We start from the raw sequence: 26835 nt of genomic DNA, 5'->3' as shown, positions 1-26835 counted from the left end.
TGTTGAAATGACAACAATAATGAAGATTTAAATATTCTGAACTCTTTATGGAGGTAAAATTCTATGTTTTGTATAATGAATATTAAAACTATGTTATTAAAACAATAAAATTCCAATTAAAAATAAAAGTTTGGGGCTTTCCTGGTGGCGCAGTGGTTGAGAGTCCGCCTGCCGATGCAGGGGACACGGGTTCATGCCCCGGTCCGGGAAGATCCCACATGCCGCGGAGCAGCTAGGCCCGTGAGCCATGGCCGCTGAGCCTGTGTGTCTGGAGCCTGTGCTCCGCAACGGGAGTACCGCAAAAAAAAAAAAATTTAAATAAAATAAATAAATAAAGTTTGGGGATAGAGATTAAGTAAAATGCAAATAGGTCAAATTATAGTTTGTATATTGCAAAAATCTAGCACAAATGTAACAAATGGAGGAGAAATTAATAACACAACAGAAGAATATTAAGTGTATATAGTGTTTCTGGTCAGAAGGCTGTGAAACTTCTATAAAAAGTGTCACAATGCCTGCATCTCTCTGTGTATATGGGTGTGTATAATATCTGAACCAAGAAGTTTAACTCAATTTCTAAGTGGTATCTTTAAATAACTATGTTGCAATAATGTGTATTGTGGCCAAAAAAAAAACCTGTAAAGATTATTTTCATTAGAATTCATTTATATAAATGCACACATATGTGCATATGTATGTGTGTATGTATATATATGATACTCTCACCCCAAGGGGAAAACTACCTTATAAGTAAATAAGTTTTAAAATTTTATCTTCATAGAATTTCTATTATGTCTGTCAGTTTAGATGTCTTTTTCTTTAACTTTGCGACTGAGAATTGATACAGAAAACTGTTTATATGGTGAGGCAATATTTCCCATATCCAAACTCTTTACAATTATGGAACTTGCAAGTAAATCTGTATAAATGAGAAATGATGAAAAACAAATTTTTGAAAGGAAATACTTACCTCCTTAGGCCATTGAGTTTACTATTCTTTGCTTATTTCCGGACTTGATATTAAAGATATTTTAAAGTAGATAGCACAGACAATGGCAAGTCCAAACAAAGACCAGCTAATCAAAGCTGATCCCAGCTAGATACAGCACAAACTTTTAGCCAATGTACTAAGATAAACTAACCCAATATACTGATCTACATTATGATCTGCTTATTTTAGAAATCTAGGAACCGTCCATCTGATTTTATTAACTAAAAATGATATTGTCTCTGGCTTAGTTTATCCATATGTAATTGATGACCTATTTATTATCAAAGCTACGGTAAGAATATTGGCCCATAGAGCATAATTTAGTCGGCATTCAAATTAAGAAAACTTTGGTTATTTCTGTATTGCTATTATTTCCTTACATTTTTGCAACCTAGTATTTTGCCCTTTTAAATATTTTCATTATATATTAGCATTATAACCCTTGACAGTGTTCTTATTTTTATAATAATAAAATAATATATTCATAGCCATTTAGACATAATGTTTATGTATGTATGAATAGGATGCCACTGCTTTCATGCATTTTCTTGAGCAGTTAGTTATAAATAAATCAGTGGTAAATCAGCATTATTATACTATAATTAGAGTACTTAAAAGATAGAGGGACTTCCCTGGTGGTGCAGTGGTTAAGACTCCACGCTCCCAATGCAGGGGGCCCCGGGTTCGATCCCTGCTCAGGGAACTAGATCCCACATGCATGCCGCAGCTAAGAGTTCACATGCCACAACTAGGGAGCCCACCTCCCGCAACTAAGGAGACTGCCTGCCGCAACTAAGAGACACGGTGCAACCAAATAAATAAATAAATAAATAAGAGACACTTAGTTCAAAAAAAAAACAGATATTTAGAGCATTTCCTGAGGGTAAAAAAAAATATTTTAAATGTTTAATATCTGACTCAGAAAAACAAAAAATAAAACCCAGAAAGTCTTTATCACCTAACAAAACTTTGTCGTCAAATTTGTTATTGTTATAGTGAAAGACAGGAAGGTTTTCTTTTACCTGTAGAAAATATTGGAGAAAAAATAATTTTGTTGCATATAATTCATGTTTGAATATTCAGAGCAAAATTTGAAATTTTAGGGACAGAGATTGGAAAGACATTGTATTCATTCATATTGTATATGTTTATATGTTTTGCAAACATTATTATTTGTCCTGATAATAAAGCCTATTTGTATTTACTTTTATCTCACCACAAATCCATAGGCATAAATAACATGTTAGCGATATCTAATTTGAATATTGAATGAGGTAAATCAACCCATTTTTCAATAGCAACAAAAATGTAAAGTATAATGGAATAGTTTAGTAAAATGTTTTACTTACATAAGAAAAATTAACAAATATTAAGTGAATAAGTTTTATCTAGGATCATAAATAAATAACTATTTTTTAAAAATTCTCTAAAAGAGCACTGACAAGAAAACAGCAGCCCCAGAAATATGATATACTGAGGCCAGAGCTTTTGGTATTTGGAGATGGAGAGTTTGTTAGGACGCCAGGAAGTTTGAGATCACGTAGGAACAGCATATCCGCCCTGAGAAGGTCCAAAGCCCTGTGTAGATGAGACAAAAGGGAGTGTTTATAAACTACATATATGTGCATTGGATCTTCATTTACACACAGTCTTCTTCACTCCCATCTATATTTTCTCTGGAGGATATAGTCTCATATTTACTTCTGGCTAGCTCACTCCATATGTGCTTCATATTCCCTAAGGTCCATGTCTCATGTCTCATGTTTTACGTATATACACATGATCCCATCATGAAGACCTGTCCCCTGCAACATGCCATCTAGGAAGTTTCCTCTCTAAAATAGTTCCCTGGAGGAATGCTTTTATAATGGTTAAAAGACATTTATTTTGAAAAGAATGGAATGAAAACAAAAAAAAAGGTAGTTAAATTATAGATACTATTTAACTTGTGACATGGTCAAATGGTAATCATTAATTGGTTCTGTTTTATGTCTCTTTTATTACTGCCAATCACAGCCAAGTGATCTAAGGAAACATCGGAGAAAGGTACTGTACATTTCTTTGATCTGATTACTAACTGAACATTGTTTTTTCTGAGATTTAAAATTATATTTCTTCTAACTGAAGCATTTTATAAAAAATATTAAAAGTATTTAAGTGTTTTTGAATTGTTTAAATATGATCATAAGAGCAAATGTCTCAAAATAAAATTGTTTATGCTTTCTAGGGTAATGATTAGACTGTGGGGACTAAAATATCCCGATTTCCCACAGAATTTTTAGATCTCTCTTGGTAGAATTAGATAGTTTACTGTTGATATCTAGAACAACAATGATGCTTGTTTTAAAATATAGGTTTTACCATTATTCAGATATATAAGACCAACAAATCAAGAAACAATTGCCAATAAGTGATAGCTTCTTGCTTCTACTTCCCAAGAGCAAGGGACCTGCTTCACTATGCCAGGTCAATGGGAAGCACCAGGTCAGCAGTCAGAAAGAGTGAGAGGAAAGCATGGGAAGGAATGTTTATTGTGGTTTTTGTAGGAATGGAAAGGCAGGGTAAGCAGGTTTAAGATTGGCTAGTTTGAACAATTTCAGTGGGCTGTAGGGTCTAGGGGCTCTCTCTAGTTGTCAGATACCTGGCCAGGGATGACTAAGACAGAGGAATAGTGCCTCCTGGAATGTAAGAGCCAGATAGAGAAGAGGATCTGAGGTACTGATGAAGATGATTTGTTTGCATATGGAAGACACACTCCAGGAACATAGTTACCTATCTCTAGGAATTAGCTAGCCCTGGGATGGGCATTCTCAGCATGATCTCAGATACTAGAGCATCACAAATACAGAAAATATAAAAATAGAATTAATATACTACTTTACTGCTTGGAATGAAGTCCAGAGAATAAATATTGGGTATAGGAAACAAAATGCACTACAGTTCTGATTCACAAAATGACAACTTGTTAGATGACTGAGAACGGCAGAGCTCAGACTCACAGGATATCAGATAGGACAAATTTCAAAGGTTCAACCTACTATCCAGTACATCAATCTATTTTCAGCATCTTCAAGATGTGGTAGTCAGCCTATGCCCAAATAATTCTGGAACCAGGGAACTTTTTTTAAATTAAGGGAATCCATACTGTGCTTACATGGCCTTAGATTGATTGAATTTCTTTTTATTTTCCATTGTCTATCTTCTTTTAGCATCTTCTCCTGGACACTACCAGTTAGTTCTCAGCTGTCAAATTTACCATGCATAATGTTATTACTATTTTTCTTTGACCTCTTCCACCACTTAAAAGGATTATACTGGGAATAAAGGAAGAAATCTGAGCAGATGATGTAAAAGAATTTCAGTGTGTATAAGGAAAAAAAAGATCATAAAGGAAGGTCCCATGCAGAAATATAGCCTCAGGGAATTCAGGGAGTAAAGAGATGATTGGTAAGAAAGGTAGGTCATAAGAAAGAAAACCACAAGTTAAAATTTGTTATATATATATATATATATATATATCAGGGTAAGGAGTTATATGCATGATTTAATTTGTACATCAAAAGGACAAATTAAACTAAGTATTATCAGTTCTATTTTATTGATGAGGAAATTTAGTCTTAGAGTAGATAAGTAATTAGCACATGTCATTCAACAAATAAGAGAAACCAAGATTCAAATCCATCTCTGATTATGAAGCTTTTCTCCTCCACTTTGTTTATATAGTGTGAGCTCTAAGTGTTATTCAGAGAAATGGTTTGTGTATGGTGTTTTTAAGAGCTGATATTTTGGTAAAGTTGGCCTAGTTTGACCCGCCACGTGGAGAGAGGAGAGCATTTTATGAGTGTGTTTCAGGAAAGCATCTGAAACAGAAGTAATCAGGCTTCACAGAAACAATTGTGGAAAACAATCATGGTTAGATAATGGAATTGTGAAAACTTAAGTACGTATTAGGAAGAGTTTAGAAATATGCTTTATGAGTTTAGATGAGATGTGAGTTTAGAAAGGGTTTTCCATAGTGTTGACATCATGCTGAAAGCAGTTCCTGAAAACAGTTCTTCTGGTGGCACTGTGCTCGTTGAAATGGAGAGAGGAGATCTTATTAAGATGACTGCCTAAGCTGTTAAAAGTTACCTAGGCTTAAATGACAAGAGCCCAGACAAACAATTTCATTACGTTTCTCCAACACATAACGTCTTTATCATATATAACACACTTATGCATAATAGCTTAATGTAGAAACTAGCAAGACATGGTATAGACAAAAGATGAGAACACAGCTTTAAACATTTTGTTATAGCCATATTGAGAAATTTCTTCGTCAGAACTTCTAGAACCATATATCTTTTAGCTATGCTTTCTACAATCTGTCTTTCTCTCTCTCTCTCTCTCTCTCTCTCTCTCTCTGTCTCTGTCTCTGTCTCTGTCTGTCTCTCTCTCTATATATATATATATATGTTTTGATGCACAATGGTGCTATGAAAAAATGCAACATTGTTTTTAAAAATATCTTTATTGTACAATTAAGTTGATTTTTGAAAACTCTTACAGTTCTATATATCTATCTCTGACAAAATTTATGGTATCCTGAATTGTTCTGGACTCTGAATTAAATTCTTTAAAGAAATCCCTTCCATCCCATCTGCTTATGGTGCTCTGTATGCCTTTGTCAATTTTCCCATGAGAGGTAATGAAATGAAAAAATTTGCAGAAATTCTGTTCTTACCTTTTATTATTCTCACTTTAAAAGGAAAGCTTTTTTCTTATAAACTGCAGCTCTTTTTTTAAACATCTGGGAACACATTTAAATAGCCTAATTTAAAACACTTTATCTGATACAGTTATATTTTGCAGAATTACTCAAATAGCCTTGCTTTATTGATTCTCCATTTTCATCAGTTTCAGTTGAAATTTAGAAAAAGTTCATCTGATGTATCGTTTTTGCTTCTAGATTGCAGTGGTAGAAGAAGATGGTCGGGAGGATAAAGCAACAATTAAATGTGAAACTTCTCCTCCCCCTACCCCTAGAGCCGTCAGGATGACTCACACCCTCCCTTCTTCCTACCACAATGATGCCCGAAGGTATGACTCTCCCAGCACACTGCACATTATATGTTCTCTTTCCAAAAATATTCCTCCTTCTTTCAGTATCAAACAGACTACTTAAAAATTTATATAAAATTTTTGATTTAAGCTATAATTCTGCTCCCTCTCCACAATGTCACTTGTGAAAAACACAAATTTTCATTCTGAGATCAAATTTTCAGTTTTAAATTTAACTGTATATTTATGGTCTTATTACTAGCCAATATTTATGAGAATAGATTTTCTACTTTTAGTGGATATTTCCTATTAAAACAGAGTCAGACTACAGGAAGGACTTACTCGAATAGTTACAAAAAACTAAAGGATTCTAATACAAGACTATAAATCTGGCTTCTAGTATAAGGATAATTAAGGTCTGAAAAGTCCATGCTTGTACCCCAATTACTTTTAACAGACAGGTATGTAAATCACCCTATTGGTGCTGCAAGTGCCAGCTATAACAGCTCCTCCTTAGAGAAGAAAAAAAAAAACACATTTGCCGAAATATTAAAAGAAAAGTTTACATGGGGAAATACCCCATTTGTCATAGCAACTCTTCATACTGTCCTTTCCATCTGCCTAAAAAATTGAAGCAGATCTCTATTAATGCCATAAATAAGTCTAAGCATGCAATTTACATCTTAAATGTATGTTCTTTCACTGTCATCAATTACAGCATCTCTGAACACTTAAGTGATATAACCGAATGTAGTGACTTAACGATTAATACTTTAAGAATCTGTCTTCTAAATAGTATGTGTTTTACAATAAACGGTTTTGAAAACAGAGCTTTCTGTGCCAGCCGACTTTTTTTTCCTGTTTTGTTTATTTTTAATTTCTAATGTGAAAAAAATTATTCCAGATTCAAAATTTATACTTACTTTACTCTCAAAAAAAAAGAGTGAAATATATTGTAACATATGAAAAGCAGTAGCTTTTGGAGTTTAGAGAATATGAACTCAGATTAATTTGGATGAATAAAGTTAAATAACTCATCACAATATTGTCAAATTAACAGCTGTAAAGAAGGATAACAGTATCATTGAACCTATCCTATTAATACAGTGTCAAATACATTGACCAGGAATGGAACCTAGATCAGCTTGCTTGGAAATAATTTCAGCTTATCATGTACCTAAAAGAATACCTGAGAACTGTAAGAAAAAATATACAGTGATCACTCGGGTATATGATTTGTTACTTCAAAATCTCACAGGTGATTTAAAATTCAATGAATTAGTCTCCAAAACTGAGAGAGAGAAAGATAGCTAGAGGAAAATCCAGTAAAACCATGGGCTAGAATAGAGCATAAACTTTATTAGCTATATTTAAATTTATTGTCATAGGTCATTATGTTTAAGATCTAAAAATCAAACTCTGCAAGAAGGAAATAGGTAAAGAGTCAAGGGCTAATTTATAGAATTTATAAGTTAATAAACCAACCTATGTTCATTGATTAGTTTGATATTGTATGAAAAATAAGGAAAATATATTTGAGAAAAAAAGAAATTTTTCTAGAGAAAACCTGGAGGCTCAGGGCCCTAAGCCTCAGGAAATCACACTTTAATATGCTTAAGAAAAAACATGGGAAAAAAGGAGAAAATAACATTCAAAGTGTACTTGTTCCTCCTTTCGTACTTTTATCAAGGAATTTAATCTTGTGTACCTTGTGGATGCTACACCAAAGCAAGCAGTTTGTCCTCTTTCGTGTTTTACAGTAGTTTAACTGCCTCCCTCGAGGCTGAAAGCCTTGGGCTTGGCAGTGCCAACAGCAGCCAAGACTCTCTTCACAAAGCCCCCAAGAAGAAAGGAATCAAGTCTTCAATAGGTCGTTTGTTTGGTAAAAAAGAAAAAGCTCGACTTGGGCAGCTCCGTAAGTATGCATGTTTGACTTTCCACTGCCACTCATTTTCCTCACTTCTTAGCATCCATCTGTCTTTCGTTCCATTTCTCATATTTTTATTTTTTTCCTACCTGACAAACTTTCTGTTTTAATCAGCTGTATTTATTAATCCAATACAGCTGAATCAAGCTTGACAAAAGTTTCAAAGGAAGAATATTGTAAAACTTTCAGTCCTTTTGATTTCTCTGTTAATAACAATACCTAGAATTTATGTAATGTTAACACTGCGATAGACACAAGGACCCTCTGAGGCAAGTGATATTACTGTCATCCTTATTTATTGATGAGTAAACAACGTATTAGTAATTTGCAGAACTGAGATAGTTGTCCTAGGGCCATGTTTCAAAACCAGCTTAAAACCATTGAGTATACTACATAGATGTGTATAAGAGCTTAGCTGTGAGAATTTAAAAGCTTTTCTGTTGAAAAAATTAAGAAGCCTACAACAAATCCAAAAGAATTCTTTTTAGGTCAGAATACATTATAAAGGGCATAAAATGTAAAAAAAGACAAGGTTTCTTTGTTTTAAACTGTCACAACTTTCCACTAACAAACTCAACAACATGTAGGTGGAGAGACAGAGGGAAGAATCTGGCAATAGAGATTGTGTTAGAATTAATTATTGTTGGTGACTAATTGAATAAAATAGATCAGTGCATTTGAAATGACCCTAGGTAAATACATAAATACATAGATACCTTGTTAATAGATGGATGGATAGATAGATAGATGGATAGATGGAGAGTCTGAAACAAAAAGAATATGTGAGATGTATTTTCTAAAATGATGATATATACACTTGATCTTTTTTTTCTTTGGTGTCTTTCTACATATTTACTTTTCTTCTGAAATCTCTTTTCATCATCTTGGTTATTTATGATTGCCTCTTCTTTTTCCCTGCTCTTCTCCTTCTATTTAATTTAGAACTAGAGTTAAGTTACAGGGAAAAGGATTTAGCTCCTACCTCTAATAGTAAGTGATGAACAGAATGATACAAAGTTCTTAGCACTCCCTTTGGATTCTGAAATAAAGGAATTATTATTCACAAGTAATGTCCCAAGCCCTAGACTTAGTTTCCTGCCCTGGCACCGCAAGAATTTCTGAGAATAATATTCATTTTTGCAGATTTACAACCGTGATATTATTCAAAAATGTCTTTCCCCACTTCCACAGCATGAAACCCACACAAAACATCAGAAACCATAGGAAACCGATGTTTATAACACATGAGCAGCCAGTTGTGTGATTGAGCGTTACCATCAGGAGAATTAAATCCTCTTTGGGTTTCTCTTTCTCAGGATAGGAACCCCTTAGGATATAAAAAAAGAAAAGTATTATTGCATAAGGAAAGAAAAGAAAAGGTGATTACTTGGGGGATACAAAATGTACATGCCAAGACATTGTTATAAAATTTGTTTTATTTTATTTGACAACTATTCATAGTCAAAATCAAGGTATCCAGGATATAAAGTCTAGAAAAATATAGAACCTTCTAGAAACTTAGCCTTTTTACCCATTTTCAATGACTGTATGTCTCTATGTCAGAACAGATGAGAAGGGAATCAGTTACAATTAGTTTCTTATCAACTCCATCCAAGTCAGAAAATAGCAATAGCTATTCAAGATCACATTATAGTCCTGAGAAGATTTCTGAGCTCTGAGCAATTTTGTTTTACTCCATAGAACAACCGAGTATAAACAAAGCCAGTGTCAGCAGCATAGTAAGGACTACAATGCTGATGAGGAAGACAAAGACAAAAATCTATACCTCTGGAGCTACACAGAAGCTACACTGAGGGTGAATCAAAGCTCCTGGAGAAACCAAAAATAAAGGTCTTTATTGAAAATAATACTTGAGAAAATAAGAAGAAAACACAGACACAAGTAGGTTTCAGGAATTCATATTTTTTTCCAGAAGAAATGGTACATGGTACCACTAGTGCTTTGGTTGAGGGATATGGACTCATGTTTACTTGTGTCCTGAAAGATGTACATCCAGGTTGTGAGGAGAGGACCATGAAAACTTACCAAACCCAGGGGCTACCACTTAATGCTGCTGATTCACACATCAGAAGAAATTAGGGAAACATCTCTAGTGATCATGATTTTAATATCTTGATCTAGAAAATTCTGACATCGGAGCACTGTCAATGTTCTTTCCTCTACCAATGAAAATAGAAATACAAGATAGGAAATGATGGCATGGAAAGTAACATGGTAGAGTGATGATGGTGTCAAAGAACCAAATTTGAAATTTTGGACCATGTCCCAATATTTAGAACTCTTAAAGAGTTTAGCTCATAAATGCAAAGAAACGTAAGTTAACCTGAGAGTAGCTGTGCTAGATGCCTTTAAATGAAATGAGGTGTGGAAGAAGAAAACTTTCTAAATAGAACTATGAAAATGTTCACTCAATTCCATCAGGAATGACAAACAGAAAGGGAGGAATTCTTAGTAATTCACAGAGAAGAATAATTATAAAGGGGACATTATTTTCCTTATATAACAATCTGAAAAGCTAGGGTAATAAAGTGAACTTCAGTTATGATGAGTCAGTCAATGTGACTGCATTGATAACCACTAACCATGTAGAATCAAATCCAATATACATATAATCTATTTTTACAAATGTGTTATAGCAGAGGCAATATAAATGTGGAAACTCCAAAAGTCAAAGGAAGCAACACATTGAAAAGCATTTGAATAAAGCTAAAAATACTTTAAAGATAAAGTATTTAAAAAGATAAAACATATATATGAACCATGCCTCCTTGAAAGTCACAGTTGAATTTGGGGAGAGTGTCCTGGCAGAGGAAATATTCCTTCTAGCAGACTTGGGGATCTGGTTTTAGTTTCTCTTTCTCTCTTCTTTCTTCTTTCATTTTCTTTATATATTACAAGCACCAATATGAAAAGATGCAAAAACAGGTTCGACAATCTCATTGAGCATTGAGGGACACGGAGACAGCACGGCCAGTAAATACCTCTGCTTACTTCCTAGAGCATACAATAGATACAGGATGCAATAACACCCTTTAAAGACTTAGCAGCTGAATAACCACAACTTTCCCCCCCTGAGTAATGCATCCAGATGCAATGCATCTCTGATATTTCCATTAATCTTTTTTTTTTTTTTTTTTTGCGGTACACAGGCCTCTCACTGTTGTGGCCTCTCCCGTTGCGGAGCACAGGCTCCGGACGCGCAGGCTCAGCAGCCATGGCTTACGGGCCCAGCCGCTCCGCGGCATGTGGGATCTTCCCAGACTGGGGCACAAACCCGTGTCCCCTGCATTGGCAGGCGGACTCTCAACCACTGCGCCACCAGGGAAGCCCTCCATTAATCTTTAAACATGCTCATGTCTAATCTATATTTTAAAGGTCATCATTAATCCTGCCATCTTCCCAAAATATTGACTTATCTTTTCCCTGCCCTTATAATCCAAGCTTAAGTGAGTTGTCCACAACTACTATTTTTACTTCCTCATCTGTCAATCACTTTACAACTTTCCATATCCTGACTTCCACACATAAAGTTCTAGAAACAAGTTCAGTTTTAACCAATATGGAAGGAAAGGCTAGATAGTATCAAAGCAATTTGAGGATGGTAACAAACTCACAGCTATATTTATGATAATGTAAACTTAAGTAGTAGATCTGAAATAGGTGACCTCTTCCTAAAAACAGATTCTAAAAGATTTTGGTACAAAAGCTGTTATCTAACAAATAATAGATATAAGTGAATGGCATAGACATGTAAGAACAATGTCAAAAAAGCCACCAACCAAAATAAACTGATTATTGGAAAAACTGCCCAGACCAAAAGGGGAATTATAAAATTCTTATTTTTATTATTTTTGTTTAGTAATTTTAAAGTTTAAAGAAAATGAATAAACTGAAGGTGTACCTTATGTGAACAAGATATACAAATAAGTGGGCCTATTCCAAAACTCACATTTTTGCCTCTATCTGCTTACTTGAAAAGCAAAACTTCATCCAGAAAAGAGGCACTAACAAGAGGACACTGAAGCCCAAGAGAGTTGATATCTTGAGGGGTGGGACAGGGGGAATGCTGATAATCCAAAGTCATTTATTTATTCCTACTTTGAGTGAATAGCATATGTTGAGCCAATGTGAAGTATAGAGTACCAACCATGGACTTTAGGAAAATGGTTAAAGCATGGCATTGGCATCAAAGAACATTCAATTTAGTGAGACAGATAGTACATAAACATGGACAACCATTCATTTAAAACAAATCAAAAACTTGAATATGTTTCTGGCCCAGAAAACTTTTACCTGCTACATTGTCCTGTCAAGACAACCGTGAACAGGAGTTCTGAACCTCGAGATCCATGATTAGGCATCAGTAATTGGAATCTTGACTGGCTTGACTTTTAATTTTATCTGAAGGCATCAACCTGTTTTGAAACAAAGCAAATTAAATTGTGTTTAAAATAGGCATATCAGATGAAGCTTGTTTGTTTCTTTGACAAAGTTACTTGGTAACAGAACAGGAAAGGCATTTGGGTGAGCTGTAACTCATGACAGCCCTGTAGACAAGATGTCAGAATGGGGCCTGGGCGATGGAACACTTTGGTGAGATTTATAACTGGTTGCATAGGCCTCCTTTATAGTGATGATAAGTGGAGTGATGCCACCTTGGATCCAGGTTTCTAGTGGCAAGATTAGGATTCACCCTGTTCGTGATCCTCACATCCCCCAATCACTTAGACATGAATATTTCACAGCCCAGTAATCTGATTTTTGGATCACTGATAGGGAAAGAAATCACAAATGAAAAAAAAAAAAAAATCAGTGTTCTTCCTTAAAGACTACCTCAAAAAACTGAGATTTGGAAGGTCCAAAAATATCCCACTTTAAAAGTATAACTCTCAGGAGCATTTTTTACAAGAAAAATTTAGAATTTTCAGGTAACTCTAAAGTCAATATATAAGTCAGTAAATTTAGTCCACGTTAATAGATGTACAGCACTGAGATAAAAGAAGACTTTTCCATTCTGTTCTGCTGTTGTAAAACAAGAGCCAAGGAATAGTATCCATTTCTGTTTACTACACTTTCGGAGGCATATCATAACCTTGGAAAAAGGTTGGAGGAGAGGATTAAGCTGATGAGGATTGAAATTATGTGAGGAGTAGCTAAGTACAGGGGTATGTTTATTCTCCTTGCTGACCTGTCTGGATGGCTGATTAAGAATATCTGAAAAGCTGTTATGTGGCAGAATCTTTGGTCTTTTTGTTGTTGAGTGAGGGTACAAAACTGTAGCCAAAGTGTTAAAGTTGTAGAAAGATTAACCTCATCTCAGTGTAAGAAAGAGAACACTGGTGAGTCATAATTGTATACAAACAAGCTAGCTTGTCAAAAAATGACTTATTTGTCACTGGAGATGGTCAAGCAGAAGCTAGGTAAATATGAGTAAGAACTGTTGTGGAAGGGGTCCAAGAATTAGAAAGCAGTTGGACTGGATGGTCTTTAAGATCTATTTCAACCCCAGTAATCCTGAATCTATGAAGCTCTAACATTTAAGCCTTAGACCCAGCAACTCTTCCTTCTACAAAATATATACCATGAGTTAGTTAGTATGAAAATGCATATTATTTTTAAAATTACAGACTTTCAGAATTAGAAGATATCTAAAGATCATGTAGTGAGCCACATTCTATATTATACAGAAACTGAAATGATTTTAACAATCATCATGGCAAAGCAGCTGCTTGGTAGGAGAATTAGCAGTGGTTCCCAGATGTCACTTCCTGGTCTAGTGCTCCAGACAATATACTCGTGGGACTGTTTCCATCAAAAATTACCTCACTGAGCTCCTAGTCCTGTGGAGCATGTTTGGGAACTTAATGAAATTAAAGACATGATTATTTTTTTCAGAAAGTTTATAACTTCTTGAGGATATTACACACAAATGCATAAAAAGTAAAGAATAATTCAAGGCAATAATAAAAAAGATCACAGAATATATTATAAATTTTCTTATAAAACATATAGACATAATGTCAGTAAAGAGTTCCGATTATTAGTTTTTCTCTCCCTGGATATGTTTGATTCTACTAGGAACATCTAAGTGCCGTTTTCCTTCAGAATTGAAAAGGTTAAAGCTTGAGTTTCAAATAGGACCTATCTCTGAAAAAAAGGGTACTGAAGCCACATGAAAGGACAAATTCCAAGGGAAACATGATGGAAAAGAACCTGGCTCTTTTTATGGTTAGTTGGGAAGTGGGTACAGTCTGGGGTCCAGAGTGTGAAACCAAATTATTAATATCAAGCAAAAGAAATGATGAAAATTGAGGGTCAAGTTACCAAGCTGTGGAGAGATTGGAAATGCAGAGATTAGGAGACAGCAAATTGAAGCAGACACAACACAGGAAATGATCTAGGTTCCAGGGTCAAATATCCAAGCAGAAGTGAGAGTTAGGAGTCAGAGCAATCAAGTACCACGCTTTAGAGGCAGTTTACCAGCTTAGGAAAACGGTAATAGAGAGTGAAGAGGTAGTGATGTTAAAAACATTTGCTACTTCTGGGGGAATCATCTGTTCCATATGATTTTAACACATTTACTGCCTAGGAAACACCAGCCCTCCCAGGCCTTCAGAGAGTCCTAATAATAATGACTGTAAAGAAAAAAGAACAGATCACACGTGACTACCCTAGCAGATGTCAACAGTGAATGGTAAGCATAGAGAAAAGAGGCATTACAAGAAGGAAACAGAAATCAAAGACAGAGATTTTCAAGAATGGAGAATTGATCAAAATATAGCAAAGCTATGGAAAAATGGTAAAAGCAGAAAAATGTATGTAAATTATACAGGTAGTATCTCTGATTACAGATGTATAAAATGCATATATTGTTGAGTAAAAAAAATAAAAACTACTCTTGCAAATTTCCTTTAAGTGTATATGAGAAGCAATATATTTCAAAGAGACTTTTTTGCCTGATAAATTGCAGTTTCCTTTCCTTTATTGTCATCTGTCAGATTATGTAATAATGGTCTGAATTCTTTGATTTGTTATAATCAGCATAATGAAGAAAATAATTTCTCACTGACAGAAACAACATCAACATTGCACCAGCATTAGTTAGCAAGCACCTTTCTACATGTAAAATTTGGGTGCCTGTGCTGGCCTTTACCCCAAAATTCAGATTGTTCCTAGATGTTATGGAACTAGAAAATACAATATAATTTCCCAAAGTATCAATTAGAGATGCGTCATGCTCTGCATAGTGAAAGGGTCTTCTTTTGAAGAAAGCATTTTTTAGCTTCAATTGTGAATGCATTTATTACATACCATTTACGAGCCAGGCACAGTGCCTAGGTGCATCCTCCAGAGAACTAACAGACTAAGAGTCATGAAACAATTAAGTAATCACTTATAAATTCAAGTGCATTTAAAATCAAAATGAGTGGTATGGATTAATACCGAAGTGAGGTCAAGTAGAAGAAAGATGAAACTACTGATCAGCAGCAGATTATAGTCTTAATCTCCCTGGAATTAGAGTTCCCTTTTTAATACGATAACAGGGAACTCTGCGGGAAAAATGGAGATACAGAGCTTTTGCAATGTGGGTTTTGGCCAGAAATTCCTACAGACTTGTACCTCAAGGGTCAACATGAAATATATTATTCTGATTGGAGTCTGAGGCCCAGGCATCATAGAGATATTTGCCTTCACAATCCAAACGAACAGATATCTCCAACGAGTACCATCCAAAGATCTGGGCATATGAAGGTCCTTCCTCAAATTCCTCAGCCTGGGTCTTAGGTAACCTCACAGTCTGTAGCACCTCTCTTGAAATTCTCTAAAACCTTCCTTCTGGTGCCTGGGAGAGGTTGGGGCTGGCAATGCCATCCGGGCAGAACACCCTCACCCAAGACCTGGACCTGTGTAGGTCGAGTCTCTAGAAGCATTCAAATTTTTTTTTTTACCTTTCAGACCCTGTAACTAGCCAGGAAGGCAGTGCCATCTGGGCAGGGTGCCTAATCCAACCAAACCATGTGCACCTGTGTCCCTGTTTCTCCCTAACTCCCTACCTCGTATCTGGGGTTGACCAGATGCCTTGGGAAGCCCAGAGACTTGCCTATGGGGTTGTTCTGGACCAGTGGCCTGACCCTGGTTCAGAAGGATGGTCTAACAATCGAATCACTCACTCCTGCTGTTAGAATGGTATCATATGAGATTGGACCACACTAGATTGTCATCCCACTAATTTTGGGTTACTCAAAATGTCTGTATAGAAAGGGGTTGGAAAAATATTTGACTAGGTCCCTCACACCCTAAAAGTTATTATGTCTCAAACACTTCCAAGTCCTTGACAACCTCACAAAAGAGAGTGTGCCTGAGTGATAGAGTGCCCAGAGAACTTCACTGAGGACATGAAGTTTGGCTTGGGCTTTTGCATATGCAAGCACTAGGGGGCCACTGACAAGGTGATAAGCAATTTATTAGCTGAATGTACACTGGCTCATGGGACTCGAGCCTTCTATGCCTGAGCACTTTATGCCATGAGACGGATGGAGTTAATGATGCTCTCTCCATATTCCTAAGGGGTCTCCTGGAGAATAAGTAACCCTTAGCGTCCACCAGCCAGTGTTTCTCACTGGGGACTCTCTTGCCATTTCAAGATGGGCAAACTAAAGAATTTTCTACTCATTGAAGGAAGTTTAGATTTCTTGTCTCCTACCTAATATATATCGGTTGCACTTTGCAGTCATTGTGACATCTAAAAATGTGGCCCTCTTCCTCCATCAACATATGCAAATATTTACATTCCCTCTGGAAACTGCTACTGTGTCCAGTATAGAACCACTACTATATAGCACTGCTGAACAGGAATATAATGCAAGCCGCAAATATAAGTTACATATGTAATTTTTAATTTTCTAGTAGCCATATTAAGATAAGTAAAAAGAGACGGGCGATTAATTTTAATAATGTATTTTATTTAAACTAATATAGAAAAAATTATTATTTCAACATGTAATCAATATAAAATTATTAATTAGATATCTTATTTTCCTTTTTTTTGGTACTAAGTTTTCAAAATCTTTTGCATATTTTATACTCAGAGCACTTAATTTGGACCAGCCACATTTCAAGTACTCAATGCAATATGTGATTAATGAATACATTGGTCTAGATGAGTAGATATTCCTAAAGTCCACACAGCCATGGGATCCCACTGATGCCTAGGAAAAATTGAAGCAGACTCTCACTAGATTTAGATAATCATCCACAGAGTAAAAGAGTTCATAAGCTGGTTTGACTGAGGTCATCCTACCAGTTAGCTGGTCAGGTGGTTGGAAAGACGAACCTGGGATTTATGGGGCAGATGGATCAGTTCTATGAAAGAATGTTTTTCTCATCTAGAAATGTTTTATTTGGGCTTAAAAAATGCACATAATTAGACTTTTGCTCCTGCTTAAGGGTACGGTTCTACATATGCTGCTTAAAAATAATTTTGCCTACTTTGGCCTTAAGTGTCATTTTCTATTGGCATTTTCAAACAGGATGTGTCGACAATTCTTTATTAAATTCTCTTCAAAGGATATTAGATTTTGAAGTGCTCAGAGTATTTCCAAGCTCCTCATGCTTTTTATTTTTATAATTTTATTTATGAGAAGAAAAGTCTAATATCTACTTTTTCTGGGTCTAGTTTTGACTCACAAAATTCCTCTAGAGCTCTGTTTGTTTCTCCTCCAGAGTGTTAATTTTTTAAAAACCTGTTCTTTTCTCTAATTAAAATGTTGTGTTCTTGAAAAAAATTTAAATCATAATTTATATGTTCTTTGCTCAGAAGGGCAAAAAGCCTGGTTCATTCAACCGTGTAGTGGTTGAAAATGTCTCATTGTTTATAGAATGGGTCTACTCATCAATCTCTGTGTCCCCATCTGGACTGATCAAGAATTTTTAACTTTTTTTTTTTTTTTAAGAATTTTAAACTTTTAAGTGAATCATTATTCATTTCCATTTATGTTTCAAGAGAACAATTTTATTGTTAATTGCAGATTGTGAATAGTAATTTATGGACATACAGTAGGGCAAGTATACCAATGAGAGAAATAAAATGAAAATATTCACTCACTGTGCATAATGGAAATTCCCACATTTAAAAATGTTTCCTGGGCTTCCCTGGTGGCGCAGTGGTTGAGAGTCCGCCTGCCGATGCAGGGGACACGGGTTCGTGCCCCGGTCCGGGATGATACCACATGCCGCGGAGCGGCTGGGCCCGTGAGCCATGGCCGCTGAGCCTGTGAGTCCGGAAGCCTGTGCTCCGCGACGGGAGAGGCCACAACAGTGAGAGGCCCGCGTACAGCAAAAACAAGTTTCCCAAGAGTACTTTAGTCAACTAGTGGATGACTTTCCTAATGATATCAACAACGAAAATCATTCACAATAAAAAGTTCTTTAAGTATTAATTGCATACGTGCATAATTGAATAAATTTCAGTCCTCAAACTCTGAATCCCTGAATAAGATCTAGACAGCAATCAATGTGTTTTCAATTAAAGAGGACTTTCTTATAATTATCCAGTTCAGTAACAGAGTTAGTAGGCTATGAGATTAACTTATTTATATCAATGATCCAGAATTAATAATACTGAGTATTTAAATTATTTGTTAAATGAATTATGAAAAATAATTACAACAAAATTATCCTTAATAGTACTTATTTACTGATATATTGGTGAATGTTTTTGTGTAGACTTTTAAGAATTAGTATTAGCTTAAATCTTTCTACTTAATCTTGAGCTTAAATGGAAATTTAAATCTCTTCCAATTAAAATGACTTAAAAATAATGAGCATTTTTCATTTACCTTGACTTCATGTTTTTCACATAGTAAATAGCAAAGAGAAAACAGAACCCAGGATTAAGTTCTCATTTTTCAATTACAACAGATAATTTATGAACAATGATATGTTTAAAGATACTAAATAATTGCTTTGTAAAATTGTTTGATGCCCAACACACTTTCCTTTCTTCCTTCTTTTATTCCAAGGTTATATATATATATATATAGGATATATCCCAAAGCCAATAAAACTGACACTACATCAAATAATTTGTGACCCACTAGGTAAAAACAAGTCTTACCAGGATCTTTTGAAGAAAGATTTAGAATTTTTTCAGGTATTATTATAGAAATTACAAAACAAAACAAAGCCTGCCAGAACATAGGAAGTTCTGGAAGTTACGTTGGTACTGAAGGATATAGGAGTCATCCAGGTGAGCAGAAGAGGGTTCCAGAACAAGATACAGAAAGTTTTGGTAACTCAGCAAATGTTTCTCCATTCTCTCAACTTGGAATTGAAGACATACACCTGAGTTTCTGCTCATTGGGCTATCATTTATTTCATTATATATGAAAAATTTCACACGTTTCAAACATCGAAAAAAACCTCACACACTGCACAGTTTTTTCATTTTTCGTAAGGAAAAGTAGACCTCATAGCTTTCAAACTATATATTCAAGTGTTTGTCAGTGTACAGGCTACATGTATTATGTTGCTACTAGGTGCAATTGAATGGTCTACCAAGAGGTATCTTTTATTTTTTTCATCGTCTCAGCGTATGTTTATGTATGTACCCATGCCATTGAATGCATATTGTGTTAGAAATACAAAGGCAGGCCAAAAAAAAAAAAAGTAATACTAAACAATTGCTCAAATAAACTTTTAAAAATTTAATTTCAGAATTGACACGATATATCCAACCTAATATGAATAGTTACTTCTTCACAGGAGGCTTTATGGAGACTGAAGCTGCAGCTCAGGAGTCCCTGGGGTTAGGCAAACTTGGAACTCAAGCTGAGAAGGATAGAAGACTGAAGAAAAAGTAGGTTTGGAGATTTTTTTTTTTCTAACTTTTACTTACTTTGTGTCATTGTCTGTGGGGAATTGAAAAGAGAGTAATTGGAAACAAAGCAATAGACAGAGGCCAGTAGTGTCCTGGTCTTCCCTAAAACTATTTGGTGCACCAGTTTCATGGTTATAATGGGCTAACTATTAAAATAAAAATCTTTGGCCCATAGTAGAAGTAAAGTTTTTTTCTAGAGATCATTTATTTCAAAACTCAAATATATTTAAAATATTTAAATGTAGCCTTACAAATAATGTAATATTCCATTTGATGTTAAATTCTACTGAATTGGTATGATAAAATGAGAGAGTATCCAACTTTGTGTTCCTCTCACAACAATTAAAGGCCCTCCTCTTAAAATGGAGTATTTAAAAGGAGAATGTTTCTCTGACTGACTGAACATAAACTTATTTTAGACTCACAGCAGATTGTTTTGCATCTGTCAGGAAACTGATAGTGTATTTTTTTCATTCATGTATAATATGGAACCTTTAAATGACTTGCAAAACTGGCAATTTTGGAGTCTCAGCAGCTGTTAGAAAGCAAGTGGGTCCATATATAACATATTTTTTAAAAGCTTAGTAACATTTTCACTGATGAAATAGGACCTTTAGACCATGTTCTTTAAAATCCAAAGAATTTCTCTATATTCCAGAATCATTTGGTTGGTTACTTCTTTTCTTCCCTCTCAAATATTGCATTATGTTTATAGTTTTCATATTAACCTTCTTTGCAATGAAAGAATGTTCATTGCTTTAGGCACCATTATTGTAACATGGTTATATTAGTCATGCTAATGTGCACGTGGTTATACTAGTCAGGCTAATTAATTTATTTCATATTTTGCCTTCTCACTTGCTTTGCAGATGTTTGCTAATAATGAAGAAATACGTAGTTACAAGTTGTAGAAAAGTCCACTAGTCTAATTGTGTCATTAATTTTCTACTTACTAAAATTAGTTATATACCTAAATTTAGTAGAAATACTGTTCAGAAAAAAGAAGTGACCGTGGGAGCATTATTTCTTGAAGACAATTAAGTGCTCAGTCACATTCCACACTAATAAATATTTCCTCTTTCATTACTGATTACTCAAAAGTGTATTTAAATATTATCACAATCTGTTCCTATCAATAAATGTTACATTTTATGGTTATTTACTGAGAAAAAAAATTTTCTCCTTTGATTGACTCTAAAATTCATTTGATGTCTAAAGATTTTGAATGTATTTATTTAAGATTGCTTTAAATCTAAATGAATAAGAATAATCAAAACCTAGCCTGACTAATGGACATGGTTTATTTCCCTTAAAAGTTAATTCTCATTTTTCCCACAATGAAATATTTACAAATAATGGCAATCTGGCCAGTTTTCATATTGCATATAAGGCAGTGCCTCACATAGTTCATTTGTTGTTTATGGACCAAGTTAAGTGTCCATTTTAACAGCTACTAAAGTTAAAAAATTCCAGTTATACAATGACTTGACAATATCATAAATTTAGAATTAAAGTTTAGCAATTGTTAAGTTTACAGACTGTTGGATTGATTTGATATTAATTTTATGGAATTATTTCTTGAATCCTAAGTATTCTCATAGTCAGAAAGTGATTTTAGTTCTGGACTTGATTTGAGATCTTACTATGCTTGACTTTATTGTTTCATTTTGCAATATGTTTTGGCAAAATATAATTTTTAAATGTAATAAATAGAATACTAGTCTTGAATATTAAGAAGAGTATTAAAAACAAACTATAATACAACAAAGGTTAACATTCCTTAGCACAACTATTTCCTACAGAATAATAATATTTGGGTTAAAATGGATCTAACAAGGCTAGCATTGTTAATCAATGAAAGGACAGAAATATCTCTCTTATTGTTGATCATCTCATAGCAAAGCCCTATGAGCACAAATATGCAACCTGTATTTGTAAGACATATAAGGAAGTGCTAACACTTATTCAGGACTTCCATGGCACCATGCCTGGGTTTCAGGGTTACCAAAGAGTGAAGTGCCTTCATGTAATGGGTTTTACAAGATAAGCAAAGGTAAATTATTTTTAAATGACATAGTTTCAAAATTTACTTCTATCAAATATATTATTAATTATGATTAAATATTGATCACGTTCTCAAATTTTCTAAAGCATTTACAATTTTATTTAAACAATTCCAATATTCTTTTTTTAAAAGACACCATATCCTCTTTAAGTGTGCTTCAAGGAATCATACTCTTTTCTGTGCTCAAATTTCATGTGTACTTGTCTACTTTCAAGATAGAAAAAAATTCAAGTACTTTTTTTGAAAAAATACACAAAAAAATGGAGGAAACTATTTCAAAATGTTGAACACTATAGACTGTACATGCATGGTTGCAATGACTATAGTTTCTTAACAGTTGTTTTTCTACATTTTATCTAATGAGCAAGCCAAATGATGTGTCCAGGACATAGCACTTAGACCTATGATCACTGTACCAAAGTTCATATCAGAGATTCATTAGTCTACCTCTGGGAATAGCAGAGCTGGAAAAAAGTCTTCTTTTTAACTTTACTAGGATATCAGGTATCTACAGTTGACAATCTGTGAATTTAAATTTAATTGGAAGAAATCTTTAAATAAGTTACTTATGACACATTTTTAAAAACCATATGGGGGACATACTTTCAGAAAGCAGCATTCAAGACATTCCAAATTCTTGCAAAGTTCAGAAATTACATTGTTAGCAGTCCCAAACAAAGGTCTAATTTGAGGTGCATTTACCATCCAGCAAATTAAACACGTGTAGATGAAAGCATTTTACTTGGTCTGTGTTCCTACTTTGTTCTACTTCTACTTTGCTTTCTGGTGCAGAAATTTGTTTTTCTTATATTTCTAGCTACTGTCCTATAATGATAAATAGGAAATCAACAATACTGGATCTGTTAAAGCACCTACTGTTCTAAAAATTCTTGAGTATTATCTTCCTGAGTTGTGTATTATCACTCAGGTGCTATTCTTCCATCAGAACAACATCTAATCTTAGGGTCTAAAGTCAATCTATTGTTGTTCTACCTGGTTCATTTTTACTACATCTTATCTTTGTTGTACTTTACTTTAAAGCTTTAATTCCATAAATTTCTTCACCAGGCTTATATTAGAGTACAGTCAATACCTACAATAATTGCATCAAACTGAAACTCATCTTGTAATCCTTCAAGTACTTCATATTAATTTGTCTAGCCTTCCCCTTTAAAATTGGACCAGTTTTTCTGCAGTCTTGTTGTATAGTTCTCCTAATCTTTAAGAATTGAGTCACTTATTATTTGCAATATGTGTCTCCGTATTAAATTTATGATTCTCCACAGTTTTCTCAATGTGTCACTACTCTCTGAGATCTTTTCCATCATCCCTTGTTTGATTTCATTGGATGGCAAGCATCTTTTCTGATTTAACACAAACTGAATATCTTCCTCATTTCTAAGACTAGACCTGAGAACTTCACTTCTTCTCTTTCACACTTATCATCCTGATCTTCAAGAACTTATTTCCCTTTCTTAGCTCTCCAGCAAATGTTTTACACTAAGACCTAAAGCTACTTGCTCAGGATGGCCAATGAAAATCAACCACACAACTCCAAAAAATAACTGCACAGCATAATAGAAGCTACTTCAAGGTCAAAAATGTACATGGTCTGGCCCACCAAGAACCTCAATTTATGAATGTTCTTTAACTCCCTAACTCCCCGAACTTCACTTAGAATCTAGGTGTGGGTATTTTAATACCCAGTAAATAGAAACTCTGTTCTTTGCCAAAGTTTAGAATTTATTTGGTAATAGACAAAGGAGTCAGACAATAAGAGATCAAAATGTCAGCTTTATTACTGACACAGCTGATAGAACATGATTTAGGTATATGGGAAAAAGGGAGGTTCCTAAAACTGAACCCCCAAGTTAGATAAAAGTTACCTGACACAGAAAGAGCTGGGTAGTCATAGGTTTCCAAGATGTGAAAGTATAAGCCCCATCTCTCCTTAAAAATAGCATCTACAATATTATGGTTCCATAAATATGTTACTCTAGAATCAATAACTATGAACTCACAAGGAAGAAAATGAAATTTTATGTCATTAGCATCTTTGCCTAAAAAAGAGTGTTAGAAGTATCAATATATTTGTATTAATATCTCTTCAGATTTCTTACCTTATTTTTTCTCCTGGAACATATTTAGCTGCCAATTTCCCATATCACCATCTCTGGAAATGTGTTGATAAGGTTTATGACAAACTTCTTAAGATCTGTAAATATATTTTATACATAAAATTAATTGAGGGCTTCCCTGGTGGCGCAGTGGTTGAGAGTCCGCCTGCCGATGCAGGGGACACGGGTTCGTGCCCCGGTCCTGGAAGATCCCACATGCCGCGGAGTGGCTGGGCCCGTGAGCCATGGCCCCTGGGCCAGCGCGTCCGGAGCCTGTGCTCCGCAACGGGAGAGGCCACAACAGTGAGAGGCCTGCGTACAAAAAAACAAAAACAAAACAAAATTAATTGAAAATTGTAAAAGTATTGGTTTAAAATAATTTTTCCTCAAAACTTTAAACATAGTGCTCTTCTGGCTTCCAGTTATGTCTAATGTCAATTGATTGTCATTCTTTTATGTATAACATAGGATTTCTTTTTCCTTTCTTTCTCTCTCTCTCTCTCCTGAAAGTTTGAGTTCTCCCTTTATCTTTGAGGTTCAAAAATGTCATAAGTATGTTTATATTCAAATGATTTTTATGTTTCATTTTTCTATTTCATACTTTCAATCTAAAGATTTGTTAGACTAGTCTGTGTTACATGTATTGACTTAAAAGATTTTTATTTCTAGACTTAACTTTGATTCTAAGAAGCTTATTTTTAGAGACTTATGAGATTAAAGATGAAGTTGTCTGTTTCAGTGGTAATACACCCGTCTAACTCTCACGACAGTCCTTGATAGGCAGTGAATGTATTAAAATCGACAGAATACCCAGTGAATGGTTACTTAGCTCCAGAAATACAAATCCTGAAATATCTGTGTCATTTTTTATCTGCTAATGTTTTTCTCCTGCATTTTAACACTGTGTAATTTTTTATTAAAACATATATGCATGTTGAAATCTTCTGTATCTTAAGACTAAATTGAAAGATACCATATGAATATTAATATACTGACTAATATATCATTTCAATCTTTAGTTATAATATAGGTAATATATTATTATATGTTAGATTTGCTATGTTCTCCTGAATGGATATCACTGCTAAGTGAATATGGAGTTCGTATTTGAAATCAATTTTTCAACATCACTAAAATGAAATTAACATTCCAACTCAGCTATCGGCAGCATCCTCCAGAGAAGTAGTTTTATCCTTGGAGCATAACAGGCACAGTTAATCACTACCGATGAATCTTTATGTTAGAACTTCAAAGACATAAAAGTGAAGCTCTATAGATTTAGTTAATTTATTTCCATTGCAATCCTAAGGGTCTTCTTCAGTGCATAGACATCAATGTGTTTTGAGACTTGGCACTTTTAACCTTTGGCATTTGTAAGTTTCAGAGTTTGCATATCTCTAAGCAAAATAAATGTCACTGAAAAGATTCATAATTAAAGGTATCACAGAAACTCCACAACATTCTTTCATTCAATAAATATTTATTAAGTGCCTATTATGTGCCAAGTAAAACTTATAAATGAGTCGTATTCCAGAGGTTAATTTGTAAGACATGTGTTAGAAGCTTTGAATACATTTGCCCATGTAAGTAAGGTCATATATATGGAAGGTAAATGTCTTTGCTTCCCCCACAAAAATATATTTTGTAAGAATGTTATAGGCACTAAATTTGGCTGAATAAAACAAAAAGGGGAATTCACTGGTAGGATATTAGAGTATCTCAGAGATTGCAGAAGCAGCAGTGCCAGGACAACTCTAAAATTTCAACTATGACAGATTATGAAATACTTCTCTAGAGTGTTGTCAAGAACTCATCTTTTCTATTTCACATTTTTAAGTTCTTAGGTGAAAGAATCTGATTGGCCTAATGTAGAAGAGATATTTGTACTTGGATCAATTAGTTATAGTCAAGAGTTCATTTAGCACAGACATGGTTACAGGGGAACACTCTTGGGCAACCAACTCAAAAAGCTCTAATAAAAGTAGAATATTGCAGAACCTAAACCCAATGTTCTCAATATTTATCTGGGAAAATGTGTCAGTTTCCTACTTGGAATTCCAGAAATTTGTCCACTCTGCTGAGGAGCTAGAGCTATCATTGCCATCTGATCATGGATAGCCCTGCCAAGCTCCAGCCATGGACAATTCTAAGAATTTCTTGAACCTAAAAAATACTAATAGCCAAAGGCTAAAGGCCAAAATCCATTGAAATTTGTTAGGAAAAATGAATCTGAGGAAAACCAATGTGCTCTTTATATATATATATATATATATATATATATATATATATATATATATATATATACACATATGGAGGAAGGAAGAAAACATGGAGGAAATAGGGCTGCTCTTATGAACCTACAGTGCAATGTTAATAGATTACAGAGTACGTAGAACCAGAAGCCCTGTATAGTCTCCATATTTGCTGTCCATGAAAATGAAAAGAATAAAATAAGAATAATAGTAAGTGAAAACTCAAGATAGTTACATGTACCAGAAGAATGACCTCCTTTTCTAAAAACTAAAATCCATATTGTTTGTCTTGATTGAAGTAAATCCTGGATTAATGGAACATGCAAATGATAACTTTTCACTCATTCACTTAGTGCCTATTATGTCCCAAGAACTGTGTTAGAAACTACTGATATTTGAATTATACAGTTCCACTCTTCAAAGAGCTTATAGAGACACAGTCATGAAAATAAATTATTGCACTTAAGAATTTCAGTGGCCATGATCCCTTCTCTAAGTCTCTGGTCTTTGAATAGAATGAGAAAATTGTCATAAGCCTAAAGCC

At 34.4% G+C, this 26835-nt stretch overlaps 1 protein-coding gene across 24 annotated transcripts in view; it reads left to right on the top strand.

Annotated features, from left to right (window-relative positions):
- The window catches only part of PPFIA2 (PTPRF interacting protein alpha 2), a 475585-nt gene that overhangs the window by 392090 nt on the left and 56660 nt on the right, over positions 1 to 26835 (top strand). For all 24 annotated transcript variants that reach the window (XM_049694321.1, XM_049694307.1, XM_033407163.2 and 21 more), the window contains 4 exons: positions 3008 to 3037; positions 5940 to 6070; positions 7792 to 7946; positions 19743 to 19836. In XM_049694321.1, coding sequence (XP_049550278.1) covers positions 3008 to 3037; positions 5940 to 6070; positions 7792 to 7946; positions 19743 to 19836 — 410 coding nt within the window. The remainder of the gene's footprint in view (positions 1 to 3007; positions 3038 to 5939; positions 6071 to 7791; positions 7947 to 19742; positions 19837 to 26835) is intronic.

The sequence above is a fragment of the Orcinus orca genome, chromosome 11, assembly GCF_937001465.1.
Source record: "Orcinus orca chromosome 11, mOrcOrc1.1, whole genome shotgun sequence".
NCBI classification, from domain to species: Eukaryota; Metazoa; Chordata; class Mammalia; order Artiodactyla; family Delphinidae; genus Orcinus; species Orcinus orca.
The sequence above is the reverse complement of the archived record's forward strand: the minus strand, read 5'-3'. Positions and strand labels throughout refer to the sequence as shown.